Source organism: Octopus bimaculoides, chromosome 2 (genome assembly GCF_001194135.2).
Source record: "Octopus bimaculoides isolate UCB-OBI-ISO-001 chromosome 2, ASM119413v2, whole genome shotgun sequence".
NCBI classification, from domain to species: Eukaryota; Metazoa; Mollusca; class Cephalopoda; order Octopoda; family Octopodidae; genus Octopus; species Octopus bimaculoides.
In genome coordinates, this window is record NC_068982.1 from 38118648 (window position 1) to 38138484 (window position 19837).

Below are 19837 nucleotides of genomic sequence, written 5' to 3' on the forward strand. Positions count from 1 at the left end.
AGAGTTTCTACAGCTGGATGCCCTTATATATATATATAAGACAAGGCATAAATAATGGTCATTGCATATTTTTCTTTATTGTAGTAAATATACATATATCTGTGTGTGTATGCATATATGTATATATATATATATGCATATGTTTATACACACACACATAAATATATATTTATATACATATCTTTACATATATATATAAAAGTGTGTGTATGCATATGCACATATGTATTTATGGCATGTAAAAATAAACAAATAATATAACAATGCCTTACATATTATAATTTTAGGTTTATTATTATATACATCTATAAAGGTGACAGCCAGGCAAAATGCTTACTGACATTTCATCAAGCTTTACATACTGGGTTCAAATTCTGCCAAGGTTGACTTTGCTTTTCATCCTTTTGAGATTGATAAAATAAGTACCAGTTGGGCACTAGATTTGATGAATCGATTTAATCCCTTTCCTGAAATTGCTGGTCTTCTAGTAATAACACTCCTGATGTTATTCAATGATTTGAAATCATTGTTATATAACATTTATATTGATTTTCATTTGATTTAAATACATTTAATCAAGACACTTAAATTGTTTGGTATTTTCTTTTTGTTTGCAGTGCCACTGAAAAGAGAGCTCAAGAATATGAGAATCGAGCAGACATTGCTGAATTTGAACTAATTCAGCTACAGGGAAAATTACAAGCAATGACTAAAATAGGCAAAGATTTGAATACATCAGCCATTCTGATTTCAGATAAAATCACTGAATCCACTAGTTTACCCTCAACACAAACAGGGAAAGCTCTAAAAAAATCTCTAGCAAAAACCCCAAAGAGTAAAAAGAAATAATTTATATTTCCTTTTACAAGGAAAGTAAATGTAATAATAATTGATTTACAAAAAGTCTTTGACTTAATAAATTCTGTTTGAATGACTATATGACTCTGTGTTGGTTTTTAATTATTAAATTCTACTTTAACTCACACAAATTAAATTGATACTGCATAATTAATCACAATGAATTCATAACTGATTGTATTATTCTAATTTACCTTCAATTTCTAGGATTTCACTGTTATATCAAGCCGTTGAGTTTTGATTGTACATGGATTTATGCCAATTGTCATTTCATTTGTTGAAATTGCACAAATCTGAGAATCTTCAATCTCATTTTTATATTTATTAAATGAATGCGATGTTGTGCTTTGAACTACTCCCTGTCAGCACAATGTATAGGAAACAACGTTGACAAGTGGCTCATTTTCATCTATGTTTTTTTGTATTACCTTTTAGTTTAAATTATTCACCCAAAATTCTATTTACAGGGTGAGTCAAAAGAGGCACCCAATTCCTGTTTTAGGGTTGATATGTATGACTTCCCAATTGAGAGATACTTTTGACTCCTTGTTCTTGTTTTATGGGTTGGGATATCAACAACGTGATACATGATCCAGATTTAGTAACTTTCAAAACTGTCAGGAATAACCTACAAAACAACAAAGAAAGGCACAACTTCTTGGAAACTAGGTGCTACTTGACTCACTCTGTATTTTCATGCAATAAAAGTCAAGTAAATCTAAATACTTTAAATTCTCAGAAAATACATTTATCACTTATGATTAAAAATGCTGTGAATTTCAAGACAGCTCATTAAATTTCATTTGCATTTAAAAAATTCTTTACTGAATTATAATTCTTGTACTTTTTTCTATATTTGTTTGTAGTTATTCTTTACTTGCTTCATTGATAACTTGAAAATTGTCTGTTTTGCTTCACCCAACTCTCTCTTTACTGCAATACACACTGTTTACCATGTTTATTACTTTCCCACTATAATTTTAATAATCAATACATAATAGATTGGTTAGAATGCATTAGGAATGAATCACAAGACAGATTCTTCAAGCTGAGCCAACTAGCAGGAGACCTAGGGGTAGACTAAGATTGAGATGGTTGGATAATATCTATGGTGTCAGCTGGTCCTGCTTGGGAATCCAGCTGGAAAGTGTTATGGTTATTTCTAATAGAACCCTATGGAAGAGGTGCATGCGGACTCTATCTCCATTACCCTACAAGAAATAGTGGATGGCAAAAATGGATGGATTGAATACATAATAAATCTAGTAAAATTAGAACTTAAAATATTGGCTAAAAATATTAGTTCTCTTTCTATCAACCCAATATATATTAGGGGTGTTTTGGCAATAACGCTGCTGATGTTATTCAAATTGTATTAACATTTCCGGATTCTATTTTAACTTAAATTGTAAAATTTTTTCCAAAATATTCATAATTCATGAATCATGCATGATGTTTATGACATTAGGGGTTTTCTCATTTTCCAGAAAATATTTTAGATTCATCAATGAAAGTGTCATCATGTTTTTCAAAATTTGAAATGAATTTCTTTTGACTATTAGACTGAAGGCAATTCCTCAAATATCCTGAAGGTTTTGGGACTTTTGTTATTGGGCATATTTCTTGTACAGGTTCATTTGTCCAAATTTTCTGAAAATATTAAAAAGATATATATTACTAATTTTAACTTTGAAAATGAAAAAAAAAAGCAATCTTTTCTTATCACATTTTAACAATAGACAACTGGATTAACTAATCTGATCATTGAGGGAATTGCTTATCAAATCCAAAATTTGTATTTCTTTTTTCTATTTCTGCAGTTTTTCAAGAATTATGCAGTTTCATCTACCAAATTCATTCACAAGACATTGGCAAGCCTGGGGCTAGAATAGAAAACACTTGCCCAAGTGTTGTATTGTGGCAGTGAACCTGAAATCATGTGGTTGCAAAGTGAGCTTCTTAGCCACACAGTCAGGCCTGCATCTATGCAGAGGTGCTGAAAAATTCCTGGCTTTAAAGGTATTGTGAAAGGCCTGGTTGGAGGCCCAACCTTCTGAGTTCTCTTATGGGGGCTTAGAAAAACTGAAGAACCACTGCAGTAAGTGTGTTAATCTGAAATAACCATCATAAAATTATAATTAATTGATCCTCCAGGAACTTTTCAGCACCCTCTTGTACATATACACTTTAGGTTATTTTAATGTCTTTTTTTATTTAGTTTCATTATTCCTAGATCACTATACAAACATGTGTTTGAACATTTAGTTTGTTTATAAAAAATAATGATCAATTAAAAATTAAAATTCTGTAGGCTGTACTCAAATTATTTCCTTAGTTTTCTTACTCCATTTAGCTTGTTAAAACTTCTTGCATATTTACAAAAATTAGGGGGCTCCTTATACACGAAGGTTCCTTATATGGTAAGTCATTATTCAATGTGTTCTTTCTTCTTTAAAACAGTAGGTGGGGATATGAGGAAGACTTTGGGCACTATTTTAAGCAGGTTGAGAAGCTGCATTATGTAGCTTAAACATATGGATTTGTTTATTGATTAGTGAGTCTAATGTTAACTTTAAGACTAAGTAGCATATTTGCAAAACTGTAAAAGTAAACATAAGACAGAAAAATACTGTGATTGTAAAACTTGTTAAATAACACATTCTTTATTTACTGTATTGAAACAACCTCTTATAATTCTTCTAAATTACTATAATAATAACCTAGAATATTTCTACTAAATTATTAGAAACACTATCTTAATTTACTTTGCTACAGATATAGAACAAATTTTATACATTATGACAACCTTAAAAGAATCTAAAGGTTGTCTTACTTCATCTGGTTCCCTTCTCCACCTCAAAACTGGTTCTTCATCACCATGGAAACCACTGAAGCTCAATATTAATGGTTCTTCATTAATGCTGTAAATGTTAATCAAGGGGAAAATATTATCACAAAAAGAAAAAAAAAAATGTTTGATATCTATTTATTCTTATTTGCTTGTACAATAATTAACTTAAGTTTCAGTGGTATACTTGCTGATTCAGAAAGATTTTATTTATTTATTCAATCAATGCCAAATTGTATTAAGCTAATGCAGAAGGGTATAATTTAATGTTAAACTTTTGACCAAGAAAAAAGATTTCAGAAATAAACACTAAATTAAAGAACAAAATCTTATCAATTGATTGAAAATGTCATAAGATATTCTAGTATCTTGTATCAATTTAATGGATTTTTTTTATTAAGTACAAGATCAGTACTTATAGGTGAATGAACATCATTGATTAAATGATTTTAATATATTACTTTTAAAGATAAGGTGGTGAGCTAGCAGAATCATTAGCATGCTGGGCAAAATGCTTAGCAGCATTTCATCCATTTTTACATTCTAAGTTAAAATTCCACTAAGGTCAACTTTGCCTTTTGTCCTTTCAAGGTCAATAAATAAGTGCAGGTTGAGCACTGGGGTTGATGTAATCGACTTACCCACCTCCCCAAAATTGCTGGCCTTGCGCCAAAATTTGAAACCAATATATTACTTTTAAAGATAATGATTTTGATTTTAATAATATTTTAAAAAAGATTAAAAGCAGTTTCAACTCCAGCAGGATTTGAACTCTGAAGAATCTGGCATCAAACTAGATATGTATCTAGTTAAGCAATGCACAGTTTTAATCACCTATAACATCCTTTTTATCTTTTCTTATCTTAAAATATCTTTTGCTAAATGTTCATTTCATGCCCATCCAGTAATGGAAAGGTTCAATATTTATAACTTAATAGTGAAGCTGAAAGTTATGAGACAGTGGTTACTTAAAGGATTACATAACTATAGAACATTCAATACTACTTCTATTTCTGCTGCTGCTACTGCTATTCTGCTGCTGCTACTCTGCTGCTGCTACTACTACTACTACTACTATGCAATATAATTTAATTCTAAATAAGCAAACAAAATCCTGGTTTGTGAGTTTTTATCATGTATGTTTGACCCCTGAGCTATTCTGTTACATAGCAGTCTAGAATGACATATTTAATAGCAATTGCTTCAATTTAAATGGCAGTAAAATCCCAACCAGTTGATATTATGAGCCAATACAAATTAAGTAGTATCAGATTATAATGTATGAAATTATTATCCTAAGTACCAAGCTTGAAAGTTCTAATTCATGGCAATTAAATTTACCAACTCATATTTCAAACAATTTTGTAAGAAGGAAACAACTAATTCAATAGTTTAACTAACGATATAAAGATTGTTGCACTACTTACTTAGCCTCCAGAAGGCAAACCACTGGTTTCTCTGATATCTTTAGTCTAGCAACAAGATTTAAATAAAGTGAGTCTGAGATGTCTATAATACTAGGAGATGATGTTGAATTTGGAGTGTTGAAACTGCTGAGTTTTCTGTTATAAAACTTGAAGTCTTCTCCATCAATTGTTGACAAACTACATGCCTCAAAACTATTTGAAGCAAGTTCTGTTGCACATGTAGATGAAAGGTCACTGATATTGCTAGAAAATGATAATTTTCGACAATCCAAAATTTCTTTAGTCTGTTTAACATCATACTCAGAAAATTCCAATCGATATTTTGATTCATGGTAGTCATGAAGGGTTGCTTTTGACTGATCAATCTTTGAAGGTTCTTTTTCATTTACGAAATGTATCTTATTAGTCATGCTTGGAATAAACTTAACTGAAATATGATCAGACTCCATTTTCTGTGTCATCAAAACATCTGCTGATGGTATTTGTTTGATTAAATTTTCATTATCAATTATTCTATTACTAAAATAATTTCCTTCTTTAAGTTGGTCATATTTTGATAAGTTACTTGAATTGGGAGCAATTTCTTTTGGTTGCTGATTGATATACATTAATTTATTGCCGTTAGATTCTGATGAGATATCTTGGTTCATCTGATTACTGAAGGAATTCTGTCTTTCAATGATAGCATTTCTGCTTTGAGATTTTCCATTTTCTTTATTCTCCTTAAAGTGGGTTTCTTCATTGCCATTCTCACACTTTGTTTTCATCAGTTTTTCTAATTTCTTTGTTGAAGGTAAAATATTTTCTGAACTTTTTTTCTGTACTTTGGACCATATCCTTGGTGATACCTCTTGTTTATTATTTAAAACTCTTGGGGAAACACTATTGATATTACTTTCCCTTTCTTGACACTGCTCATTGTTTAAATTATATAAGCTTGCCTCGCTATTGTAATGCTGTTTCTTCGTGTCTTGGATTCCATTAATGTTTTGATCACAGAACTCAGGTTTAATTGTAAATTGTTTTGGTAACTCTTTACTTTTGTTGCCATTTAGCAAACAAATTTCAGTTTTATCGTACATTGTTTCTTCAGATTTTAACGATATTCCATTGTTATTTTTGTTAGTATTTAAGAAATGTTGTGGAGAGTTAGTATGTGATAAATTTTGAGAATAATGTTGCTCATTTATTTTGGAAAGTTCTGCTGTTTTAAGATCAGTAATTAGCTCTGATGGAGAATCTTCTAATGGACATGCCTTAATTTCTTTTAGTGATTCATCAAGATTATTGAGATATATTTCACCACTTTCTGTTTGCTGCTCACTTAAAGAGGGCTGCAATTCCAGAATGGCCTGCTTGTTTTGTTTTATAACTGTTTCATTTAAATGAGAGAAATTGTTACTGGAAGGATTTTGTTCAGGTATAACATGACAAATTGTAGAATCTAATAAATCTATTCCTTCTGCAGATTGTCGATTGGTTACATTATCAATGACATCTGGAAGAATGTTTTTAGAGCTAATCTCCAACTTTTCAATCAAGGAATGATCATTTACTTTTGAGTTATAAGCAGTTGTTCTTGACATGCCCTCATGAAATAACTCACTGGCTTTGTTATTGAAATCAGATATTGGTTTCTGTTTATTAGAACATAATTCTGTATTCTCTTGGTTTAGCTGCCATAATGTTTCTTTATTATTGTTCTGCTTGTCTTCCATTATTGTTTCATTAGACAGTGTGTCATCATTACAGGAAGCTAATATACAAGGGATATCATTTTCAAGAAATAACTCATTGTTCTCCATTAGGTTTTTCTTGTAGTCATCAGCTGATACAAGATCTTTCATAGTGGCTGGTGGTGAAAAGATCTCATAGATGGATAAGTTACCATCTCCTACACCAATCCAGAGCATATTATCATGAGGTAAGAAGCAAGTAACCCTTTGTTCATTTAGTTTTTCATCATCCTAGAGAGAGAGAGATATAAATATTAGTATGCAATCTCAGTATAACGACTTTAATTATAGACTAATAGTGTTTCTTAGATCATACTTTTACTTTGAATACTACCAATGAATAAGAATATACCAATAATTTTAGATTTCTTATTAGAATAACTGTATGCATTTTACACCAATGTATGAAATAAATTAATAATAGGTTGTAAAAATTAAGAAAATAAATAACAGTGCTAGATGAGTTGTGGTGCAACACATACACATGAAATGATTTTCTTGATATTGTTGAGTGGTTAGTAATGAGAATTCAACTCTAAAATAAGATATCTCCTTGAACCATTCAGGAACCTAAAAACTACTGCTTAGCTGATACATATTTCCAGCAGTGAAATAGACTGCAGTTTGTAGTGTCGAAACCATAACATAATTTTTATTGTGAATATAAATTTAGGTTTCATTTCTTGACTCTGGATCCTGTATTTCAGTGACAGATGTTTTTAAGCTATTCACATGGTTTCGTTGATAAAAGTATTTCATATAAATCATTGGACATTTGAAAGACAGATATAGAACTCAGTGTCCTGAAATGAAATTCTAATCATATAAAATAGGTAAATTTGTACCTCTTTTGGAATAGGAATCCATCCATTTCTGATATCATATTTCATTTTACAAGTCAACAAATCTGGATCCCATATTTCAGTAACAGAAGATCCTTTTAAGCTAATCCATACTCCATGTTCGCATGGTTTCATTGATAAAACTATTTCATATGGATTGTCAGACAGTTGAAAGGCAGATATAGAGTCCAGTGTCCTGAAATAGAATTTTAATTATCACTAAAAATGAATGTGTTTTACAATCATTTTAAATTCCTTATCATTTTCAAGTTAATTCTTGGCTTTAAGGATAAACTGTTTGAAACTATGTGGAATGTTAATGATATTAAATATATCTAGAATCTCTTTCTAAATTATATTTCTAACTTAAGGATTAAAGTATTATTAATGACTTATAAACCCTTAGTTTACTTCTAAAAACTTTATATCTCAGTGATTCAATAGAAAATTATAGTGGAATGTTTCTCTGTTGATTTATCCAATTTCATGGCAGGCTTTAGCTTAAAATTGCAAGTTTACAAAACATTTGTCAATTATAATTGCAAGTGTGTGTGGTCTGGTAGCTTTTAGTAATGTTATGCTATTTCTTTTAGGTGCCTCTTCAGCTTCAAGCAGACATAGACACAGATATACTCTTGGCTTACCTAACTTAACTTAGTGAGACACCATGAATGTAACAACTAGAGGGAGAGAAAACCACATAAGCACTACTCTGATAGTCATTTAAGGCTGGAAGGGCTGGAGCAATGTGAAATTAAGCACCTTGCTCCAGATACAATGTGCTACCTGGTCCAGAAAACCAACCCATGAGCTTATGATTGTGAGCTCAACATTCTAACCACTAGACTATGTACCTTCACTGATAACTATATTGTATATCTAATACATTCAACAAGAAACTTTTCCTTTCTACAATAACTATCTAAACTAAGATAGACTGTGTCATTAATAGTTAAGAGCATTCACTTAAATTAGAATGTGTTATTAATAATGGAATATTAACCATTTAGCATTCAGATTGCTCTGTCAAATGTACTGCTTATTTATTCACATTGTTTTGAATTAATCAAGCGTTATCTTGTGGCTTCAAGATTTTGATGATGTGATTGTTTATTTTTAGAATGACATTGTAGGGTAGGTATGAGATGTTGGATCTGGTCACTTTGAACATAAAAGAGGCAGAATATTTTAGTTGGATATGGTCAGTTTAAATGCTAAAGAGTTAATCAGATTTTCAATTCATTGAAAAGCCCTAGCATATTATTGGCTTGTCTCTCTGTGTCTCAGACATGCAGGATACTTATTAAAGAATTGTTTTTAACTTTTCAAAAATAGTAATAAACTTTCTGAAATGAGGTTTCAGAAATTTCAACATTATATCAAATCAATGCTTTGTTAAATTTCATTTCACCTTATTTAAATAAGATGTCTTTTATTTCTTTATCCTTTACTAGTTTCAGTCATTAGACTATGGCCATGCTGGGGCTTCACCTTGAAGGATTTTAGTTGACCAAATTGACCCCAGTACTTATATTTTAAGTTTGGTACTTATATTGATCTGTTTTGCCAAACCACCAAGTTACAGTGATGTAAACACACCAACACTGGTTGTCAAGCAGTGGTGGGGACAAACACAGATACAAAGACACACACACACACACACACACACACACGTAAAAAGCACTCAGTTCACTCTATGGGGTGGCTGGTATTAGGAAGGGCATCCAGCTGTAAAAAACCATACCAAAACAGACACAATAGTGTGGTGTTGCCTTCTATCTGGCCAGCTCCTGTCAAACTGTCCAGTCCCTGCCAGCATGGAAGATAGACGTTAAATGATGATGATGATGATGATAATGATGATAATGATGAAGATGATGATATATGACGGGCTTCTTTCAGTTACCATCTACCAAATCCACAAGGCTTTGGTTGGCTTGAGACTATAGGAGAAGACACTATCACAAATCCAGAACCATGTAGCTGGGAAGCAAACTTCTTACTACACAGCCACACCTGTGCCTCGTGTGTTTTTCTTGAGATAAAAAGATAAATATTTTTCTTGATGCCTAAACATTGGTTTAAGTATTTCAAATGATATGATATCCTTACTTCCCATGACTAAAATTATTAATCCTCTTCATCTCACTACAAACAATAATAATAATATCTCTGTAGTTGTAGGTGCATTAGGAACTATCCCTAAAGATTTGAACAGATGAGGAAATAGGCGTAACACCTAGTTTAGAGCAGCTCCAGAAAACAGTATTATTAGGTACAGCTAGGATGCTTACGAAGGTTTTTTGACATCTAAGGTTATTTGTTGTAGCCCAATGTTAGGAATGTTTCTTTTCCAACAGTCTAATCTGTTGTGCATATATGAAATAATAATAATAATAATAATAATAATAATAATAATAATGATAATAATAATAATAATCATAATTTTAGCACAAGATCAGCAAGTTCAAGGAGTGGGTAAGTCAATAACATCCACCTCAGTGTTCAACTGGTACTTATTTTATCAGCCCTGAAAGGATGAAAGGCAAAGTTGACCTCAGCAGAATTTGAACTCAGAACATGAAGACAGACGACATGCTGCTAAGCAACGTGCTAATGATTCTGCCAGCTGTGACTCTCAGTGGTAAACTAAGAGAAAGCATTTCTATCAATATTTTAGAAATTTTAAGAACTTTACTATAAGTAATCAATAAAAAAAAAAGAAAGAAAGAAATATGTGAATTCTATGCATCTTTCTCCTTATAATTCCTTAATTTTAAATTCAATACCTTTGCTATTTATTGTTATTTGATCAGCAGAAGTTATAAAGTAATTCAAGGGCTGGGAGTTTTGTGCTTTGGCACTTCTCAAACACTTATCATCAAACCTATCTGTATTGTTATATATGAAAAAAAGACATACATATTTCATTACACAGTCATCTTCTTTCAGAACATAGATTTGGGACAGGTAATTAAAACTGAAGTCATTTCAGCCTGAAGGTGATTAGTGTGTAATAGAAAAAAAAAACAAGAAAAGAAGAGTATTTCTACATAAGATGTAAGCTGTTGCTAGAACTGTCTTGATTGCATTGTCCTATTATTCTAGCTATGACTATCATATCTTTTTAGGAATATATAAGACTACATTATTGAGTGTATTTTTTCTTAAGACCATAGAGTGTGATGTAAGGAAGATTTGTTCAGTGACCATGTTGAGGTTCCCATTGACTCAGAATATAAGGATTAGGAACATATACAGCTCAGACTGCAAGTTCAAAAGAGAAAATGCCATTTGTTTCTGGTTATCCAAAATAAGTGAGCAAAAAGTTGTCAGTTAAATGCATGTATATGTGCAAGTATTTGTCAAAGTGTATGTGTGTGTGTAGCTTCATGAATTGTGTATGTATGTTTGTATAGTTTTAGCTTAGGACTAGGAAAAGTATCCATATCCTTTTTAATCCCTCTTAAAATGTGAGTATTTAATTCCTGATGCATGTATGTACTGGAACATAATTTAAAAGTTAATATATAAATATGATAAATTTTCCATACAAAGCAGATAGGATAAAAACTCTGTTGGCTGAGGCACACCACAAGGTGTCTTCCCAGATAAGAAGAGATGTGATTGGTGCCTGGTTTAGTGGAATATACAAGACATCTGCAAGACTATTTGGGCTGATAGATGCATCCTGAAAATTAAAAAAGATATATTGTTAGAAAACTTCTCAATTCTACACTTAGTCTTTAGCATATATTCAACATGTACAAAACAAAATTTACATAAGTGTACATTTTTCTTTTTTATATACAGTATTTATTTTAGGATTTAATTGTTATACATTCTCAATGGAAACCCAATAGTTAAGATCCCACCCTTTTAGAATACTTCAAAGCAGTTACTGAGAGGAGGGAATAAAAGGGACAGAAGAAAGAGGAGAAGGGATACATTTAGCTAGAATGTTGGAAACTGAATATTTAGATAGTGTTTATATTTCTTAATTTATACGTTTCTGAAAGAATTTTAACTCTAATCAAAAATGAGTTGTGAATGAATGCAAATACAAACTGTTGAAGGAAAAGTATTATGCAAAACGCCACTCAATAGTTTAGATTCTTATGTAACTGAACTATTATAATATTCCCAAGCTAATAATGATTCAGCAATAGTTCCAAAGTGTAGCTTAATCTCACATATATTTTTCATTGAAAATATTCACCATAAAGTTTTCACCAAAAATGTTATCTTTACCATGAAAATTGAGATACTTTTTCAGTTCATTTCCCCAGTATTTATTTTTCTTGGAAAATATTTTTTTTCAAGTGCTTGGTATAATTTCAAAATCCAGAACATTTCAACTTTTCTAGAATTTTTTAACTGACAGTATTTTAAATGATTTTCTTTAAAGTTTGGACATTGGACTATTGAAAAACAAGTTTTAAGTTAAGCTCAAACATTGCTGCTGCTACTGTGTTGTGCTCTGTAAGAAAGTAAACAGTGCTCTGTTTATTTAACTGCAAATAGAAGCTAGGATTGGTAATGAGACAGTATAAGCTCTGTCCAAAAAGAGAACAGACTTTTTAAACAGTGCATCAACCAAATGGAACATCATGTTCACAACTGATATACAAGTACTGTGATCTTGATGTTTAGTATTATAATAGCCAAATCACACAACATTAGCTAGACACTGATCTACATCTACAAGAGTGAGTGTATATGTAATGTATTTGGTGAGTTGTCACAAGTTGAGCAAGGAAATGTTTGAAAGTAGTGCATTTTTGTGAAATCATCTTTCTGATGGAGAAACCATTTGCAGAAATATTTCTAGTGTTACTTCTAGTGTTGCTTCAGGCTTGGAAAGGATTTTTTTTTTAGTCATGTGTTATGTCTCACATGGTACCAGCGTTTCACATTGTGAAATTGCATATTGTATTCCATGAAAATTGTCATCTAACTATCAATGAAATTTGCATTGCAGTAGACATCTACAAAATTTGTGCCATGTGGTTTGAAGAATGATTGATGATACATAGTGTTGTCACAAAATCTGTGAACAAAAGGAGGTCTGAGTCACAGTTGTTAAGCAACTGTTTGATTGTGTGAATTATGATTAAGACTTTCTGAAGTGTCATAACAGGTGATCTTACATGAGTGTGTGGCTGTGATGCTGAAAAAAAGAACAGTAATTGTAGTGGTTGAATTGTGGTCACTGTAACTAAAAACAGTACATCAGAGTCACTCAAATGTTGATCATCGTTGTTTTCTCATTGTAAGGGCGTCAACCTTGAGTTTATCTAACTATTCAGATTACTCTATCAAATGTAATGCTTTATACACATTGTTTTGAATTAATCATGCATTATCTTGTAGCTTTGAGATTTTGATGATGTGGTTGTTTATTTTATGGATGGCATTGTAGGGTAAGTGTAAAAAGCTGGATCTAGCTTTTTAGAACATAAAACAAGTAGACTATTTGGATGTGATGTGGCCAGTTTAAATACTAAAGGGTTAACATGGTCAGGATAAATAAAGAATTTTACTTATTTTATCTTGAGACATTTGAGAAAGGAAGTGTCATAGATAGTGACATTCATAAAAAACCTCACATTAAGAATTTGTAAGAAGACTTTAAAGCTCAATTCAAGGGTCCTCTAAACATGGAAACTCCTGAATATTGTTTCTCAATTTGAAATGGATGTGAAAAGTGCAAATTTAGACACATTTTTTAAAGAAGAATTTATTGAAATGACTTTTGACTTTGAAATGAAGTCTATGTTTATACTTAATGAAATTGAATATTACTGGATAAATAAAAAACTTGCAAAATATGCCAAGATTTGTGCAACTGTTGAACTCATTTTACTCGTGTTTCCAAGTTAGTGTATGGTGGAATCTGCATTTATCCATATGCATTATTTACTAAGCAAACAGAGAAGCACTTTGGACATGGAACACAGGAAAATGGTGCTTTGTAGCTCAAATTCACAAATTTTCAACCGAATACTTGCAATTTTCTCCATCCCTACTGAACCTGTCATCTGTCTTTCCCATTAGAAAGTTATTCATGCATTAAAGGTGCATTTATATTTATGGTTTGCTAATTAATTTGTCCAGAGGTGAATGGAATTTAAATTTTGTTACAAGGGGTGTATCAAGTAAGAAGTTTAAGAAATCCTCTATACAGAAAGGAGTATTTGGGAATATTTAAAAATCATTGCTTAAAATAATTTTAGGCTATCAAATAATATTTTAAAATTCTATCAAATATCATTGTTTTATTCTGATAATGAAGTCAAAATAAAATATTTTTACTTCAAGAAGGCAAAATCTTAATTAATTAAAATTAATCTCCAAAGAAAATTATGTAGATTAGTATAAAAAAAAGATTGGCCTATAGATGATAGAATTTCAAATCCTTTTATAATTATTGTATAATAGTAAGAAACATAGTTTTCATATAATCACAAATAGAAAGCATGTGCTATAGTCAAATGAGAATAACAACATCTGGCTATAAAAATATTTACCAATGATGCCTGTACATGACATTATTTTTAACATGGAATTGTATCCCAAGTTGAAAGCAAGTACTACAGTCACATAAGAGAAACAAACAACATCTTGCTATAAAAATATTTACCGACAATGTCTGCAAATGACATTATTTTAAAAATAGAATTGTATATGTAAAAGTGGTAAAAGTGACTACATCCCTATCAAATTTTTTTATCTATTGTTCGTCAATACTATTCTTTTATAAAATATCATGAAATAAATCAATAACAACTTAAAATCAATGCTAAATTTGGTCTTAGGTTTCAGATACATGATAGCTTAGTCTTTTTCCGTCCATTAGACTAAATTTATAATTTGATTATCAGACAATCTATGCAACTCAGTAGAAGAAAGAATAAAACTATTATTATTGTTGTTATTCATCTTCAAAGAATAATTTTTTTTCAAATTTACAGCTACAGGAAGTACTTTTTTAATTCATTTAATATAACTATTCTAAATTTAAATGTGTCTTTTTTAGGGCTGTGATTTCCTGAAAATTGTGTTATATCTTTTTATTTGATTCATTAATCTTGTTCAACAATTAAAGTATATTAAACAAATTTAAATCCTGCTATTTCCTAAGCAGTTAGCCTTTGATAAAAATTTAGGACTTCAAAAAAGAATAAGAAAATGAGGTGATATATAAACCAACAACTGACAGGAAATGTTTTGTCACAATGCCATAAGAAATAGAAAAATACCACCCCCACTGAACTTTATACATTTTAAATACAAGGAAATGTCTGTTTTGCTAGTCTTTTAAATTCTAAGATTTTAGATGTATTAAAAAACAACTTCTCCAAGTGATGTATTCATAAATAGGTTGACTGAAAGAGACATTGTGGATGTGAGTTTAAAGCTCACTTTTGGAATAAAATGATTCAATATAATCAGTAAAAATTCTGCTACTTTTATTTTACATGAATCAGTATACTTAAATGAAGTAACATAACTTAAAGTGGTTGAGATCACGAAAAAAAAAAAAAAAAAAATCACAAATCATTAACAAAGATTTTATAGTTTAACAAAAGATGTTCAGAATTTGTGAATATAGAATTTTGTTCACTTCAAGAACAATGATAAATGTATTGTACTAGAGCAGAAAAATTTTTACCCCGATCACAAAGTGAAAAGTTAATTTCCACCCAGTTTTGATAAGAAAATGTTTTAAATAAAACATTCAAGGTTTTTAGAGATGAGGATACAAAATAATTGTAAAAGAGGAAATTGCTAAGTTAACATTTCAGAACTTTACTGTTTATAGTTGAAACAAATTGTAAGATATTTTAGTCATATTGGGTTTCTTTTATTAACTAAAACAAAACAACAACAACAAAAAAAAAGACTATTTAAAACTCTACTGTTAGGAATATATTTTTCAGCAAAGTGGGGAAAAATGTGTTATCTGAGTCAAAATAAATTTTATTATATTTTGTCTTCTTTACTTTTAGTTTCTTTATTTCAGTTTTGGGTGATGTCCCTAAAAGATAATATTCCATTTGCTGTATTTCTTCTTTTAATCCATTCAAAAATATATTAATGTTTGTTGACATTTGCAACTTTTCCTGTAGTAGTTTGATATGAGGAAAACCCTTTGGGTAAATGCTTCTGAGAATCATGGGGTGTCGACATGTACGACTGAAGAAAGATAAATAGTGGCTTATTGGAAGTGAACTCTGATGTATGTATAACATTGTTTTTCAGCAATTGCTTTAAATCTTTTAAATCATTCATAGTATACTTTCCGTATGCTCTATTATACATGCAAGTAGCTAAGTCCACTACATAATTAGATTTAAGCCCAAAGTACCATCTGGTTAACCAAAGATTTAAGGGAATTAATTCCATTCCTATTTATAAAAATTCTAAGTGCATTTAAAAGAAATTGTATTGTTATAACCACACAGAATTGTTGTTCTTGTTTAGCTCCAAGTAAAACCATCATTAGAGAGGTTCCAACTATTATCATTCTGTTTCTTCTTTATAATATCTCAGACTATAGGAAATTTTGATAAGCTCATTTGTTATGAAGAATGAAAAATCTAATGCTTTGAGTGGTTACTGTTATTTTTCTACTTGTTTTTTTCCAGCATTCTCCTCCTGATCCCCATGTCTGGTTGTAGCAAAGATAGTGAAAGACTGGACAAAGATGATTACAAGCACCATTACAAGATTGAACACAACATCAAAAGTATCAAGAAGCTGGTCAACTGATACTAGGTTTATCTTAGCGCATCTTAGGTGTGATTTGTCAGGAAACTCATGGTGTGCTCAAGCTGGTCATCTGATGTTTGGTTAGTCATGATGGCATCAAATGCATCTCAGGCCTGATCTATGGGGAAATTCATAGTGTGCTTAATGTATTTCTTGAGAATGTGAATATGATCAAACCTTTTTGCCTCAATGTGGTCAATTCATATTTATTGCATTACTTTCTGATTGGCATCATTCAATTAATCTATTACTACTTTACAGGTATTTTCTTCCTTTATCTTTATCAATTTATAAAATACCAAGTAGTTTAAACTTTTTGAAAAAAAAATGCTTTAGTTTCGTTAAGTTTTCTGTCTATAACAATTACTTGTTTGCTTATGAAAAGAGTACACCTCTTTGTCTGTAAAAAGAATGCACTAGCAGGTAAAATGAGGGCCCAGGAGGGATAATAGTATTTGTATGTGTGTATGTATGTATGTATGTATATATGTATGTATGCATGTATGCGTACACACAAACACACACACACATACACATACACACAAGACAGGTTTTTGTTCATCAACTTTTACTCTTAGTGGCATTAGTTGAGATGAGGTTACAATAGTAGACACTTGCCTAAGATGCTGTGCAGCAGGATCAAATCTAGAATCTATAATGTAACCATGCTAATTATAAGAAAAGACATTTAGACTATCTTTAAAATTATTTGGGGATTATAACTACCAAAGAACACTAGTGAATGTTGCAACTGAAAGATGCCAATTTTGACATAGTTCTAGGGAACTCCATAGCATAATTATTTTTTAATATCAAGAAATAGTTGTATGTGGATGGACTTAACTATTTCCTGAAAATTATTCCATTGATCAGTGAAAGTAACACAAATACTCTCCATGCTTTGACTTACCAGTGTATTGTTTCCTTTTGTTCTTCTACCAAGACTAATATGGTTTCTCTTCCTTTAAATTTTTTTTTATTACATTTAAACACTGATAAGATATCTTGCTTGTACTTATTTGTTGCACACAAATGTATGTAAATGCACAATATGCATGGATTTTATGTAACCACACACACAAATACAAAGATTCAAGCACAGACAAATGATACAGATATGTATAGGTATTGTTAGCTACGATGCACAGCCAGACTGACATTATCATCATCATCATCATCATCATCATCACCATCATCATCATTTTCATTAGCACCACCAACACCACCATCACCACCACCACCACTATTATCATCATCATTTTTACCTCTGCTTTCCATATTGGTATTAGTTGGATTGTTAAGTAAGATTCAATGAGCCAGAAGACTACATCTTCCATAAGTCCCTGAATTTTGGCATGATTTCTATGACTGGGTGCCCTTCCTCATGCTAAACATTTTACAAAGTGAACAGGATGCTTTTATTTTTCTGTGATGCCTTGTAACCTACAAAACTGAAGACCCTCTCCTCTCTGCTTGAGAAGAAGTATAGAAGGGTGGTCATTTTATGTGAGGTGTTGAGAGGTTAATGTTTGATGGAAAGAGTAGGGAAAGGTTTGTTGTCAAAAAGGTTCATGGCTACTTTGCATTTTATATGAGTGGGCAGTGGTACCAGAAAGGGAGATAAATATGGTGGTGATGAAGTGCCAGAACATACTTTATGGTAACATGTCTGAGAAGGTGAGTAGAAGAGAGCATAGAGATGGAAGAGGTTGTAGTGGTGGGAAAGGTTACAACAGTTTGAGGCGGAAGTGAGAGATGGATACAAACATAGGGTGGATGTGATTAGATTTATGTAGGAAGTGAATGAAGAAAATATTGTACAGGGCTAGGGTGATTGATGGTAAGTATGAATTTTAATTAATTAAAAGTGGACCTGTGGTGAAAAGTGAGTCAGTAGTAGTATAATCAAGGACAGAAGAATCAAACATGAAATTTTAATAAAGAGTAATCAGAAATCAATTATGAACAATACAGAAGAAGTATTTTCTTTAATATTTCTTTTGAGCTGTTAACTCACTGCATTCAGTATGTTAGCAATGATCTTAATTGGTTTTCATACAGAGCATGTCCCTGAATATTTTCCTATAGTCCTTCAATATTTTATTATACATAAAAACAATTTAAAGAGGTTGTATTAGGTTTAGATTTACCCAGTAAAATATGACTTACCTCTAAAATAGCAATGTTTCCATTTGATAAACCCACAAAAATAGTTGTAGTCTTCTCTTTAGAGATGTAATTTAAGCTCAGTGCAGCTGCAAGAAGACGTACTTCCCATAATTGTACCCTGGTTTAGTAAGAAGCAAACAACTGGTTAAACTTCATAAAAGTTAGAAAGTCAATAGAGTGAAAATCAGACAGATGTAGGTGAACAGAGGCAAAAAAAAAAAAAAAACAAAGTCAAAAGGAACTTGAACTAAGTTTATTCATTTATATTTCACTTCATTTGGAATACATTGCAGAACAATCATAAGATGTTGTTGTCATCATTACTGCCACCGCTGTCAATGCTGTTGTCATCATCATCGTTCAGAACTCAGAGTTTCTGTACAACAAATCAATTATAGTTACACTTCATCAGATTTTGCAAGTTTAATGCATACTTTTATCTTTTATTGCTTAATTGTTTTAGTCATTAGACTGTAGCCATGCTGGGGCACCAGCTTGAAGAATTTTTGTAGAATGAATCACCCCTAGTTCTTACTTTTTAAAGCCTGGTACTTATTTTATTGATATTTTTTGCCAAACTGCTAAGTTATGGGAATGTAAACACTCCAACACTGGTTGTCAAGTGGGGTGGGGGACAAGTACAAACGTAGAGACATATATATATATATATATGATAGCTTCTTTCAGTTTCCATTGACCAAATCTGCTCACAAGGCTTTGGTCAGCTGAAGGCTATAGTTGAAGACAGTTGCCCAAGGTACAATGCAATGAGATTGAATCTGAAACCATGTTGTTAGGAAGCAAACTTCTTGGCACACAGCCATGCTTGTACCACCAATATCACCACCACAACCACCAGTAAAGGTATGCATGTAGGGTACTATTACATGGAAAGAAGCTATGATCAAAAGAAGTGAAAATGAGACAAAATATGCAACGAGAGAAAAAAAATTATATATATATATATCTATATATATAAAAATGAGAATCTGTGTCTGTCTGTCTGTCTGTCTGTCTGTGTGAATCCCTAAAACTCGAGAACTACACAACCAATTTCATTCAAATTTTACAGATGCCTTACTTAGGGTTCCAATTGTGTTTTAGTAAAAAAACATTTTAACTTCTTGCAGAGTTCGAGCCCACAGCAACATAATATCTCCTCCACAGTATTACGTGTCAAAA

General features: G+C 31.2%; 2 protein-coding genes across 4 annotated transcripts in view; one reads left to right on the forward strand and one right to left on the reverse strand.

The window, feature by feature from the left end:
• LOC106873453 (axonemal dynein light chain domain-containing protein 1) overlaps nt 1-935 on the forward strand; it is a 102241-nt gene extending 101306 nt beyond the window's left edge. For both annotated transcript variants that reach the window (XM_014920813.2, XM_014920812.2), the window contains exon 27: nt 618-935. In XM_014920813.2, coding sequence (XP_014776299.1) covers nt 618-849 — 232 coding nt within the window. In that variant the 3' untranslated portion in view covers nt 850-935. The remainder of the gene's footprint in view (nt 1-617) is intronic.
• LOC106873452 (uncharacterized) overlaps nt 269-19837 on the reverse strand; it is a 179865-nt gene continuing 160296 nt past the window's right edge. Inside the window, exons 24-30 of one of the 2 annotated variants that reach the window (XR_008266727.1) lie at nt 18656-18773; nt 11266-11402; nt 7715-7907; nt 5134-7100; nt 3692-3779; nt 1053-2508; nt 269-622 (exon numbers count right to left, since the gene is read on the reverse strand). Coding sequence is in view for 1 of the 2 variants with exons in the window: in XM_014920810.2 (XP_014776296.1) it covers nt 2335-2508; nt 3692-3779; nt 5134-7100; nt 7715-7907; nt 11266-11402; nt 18656-18773 (2677 nt within the window). In the remaining variant the exon portion in view is untranslated. Of the gene's footprint in view, nt 2509-3691; nt 3780-5133; nt 7101-7714; nt 7908-11265; nt 11403-18655; nt 18774-19837 lie in introns of both variants that reach the window. The other variant, XM_014920810.2, reaches the window with a different exon arrangement.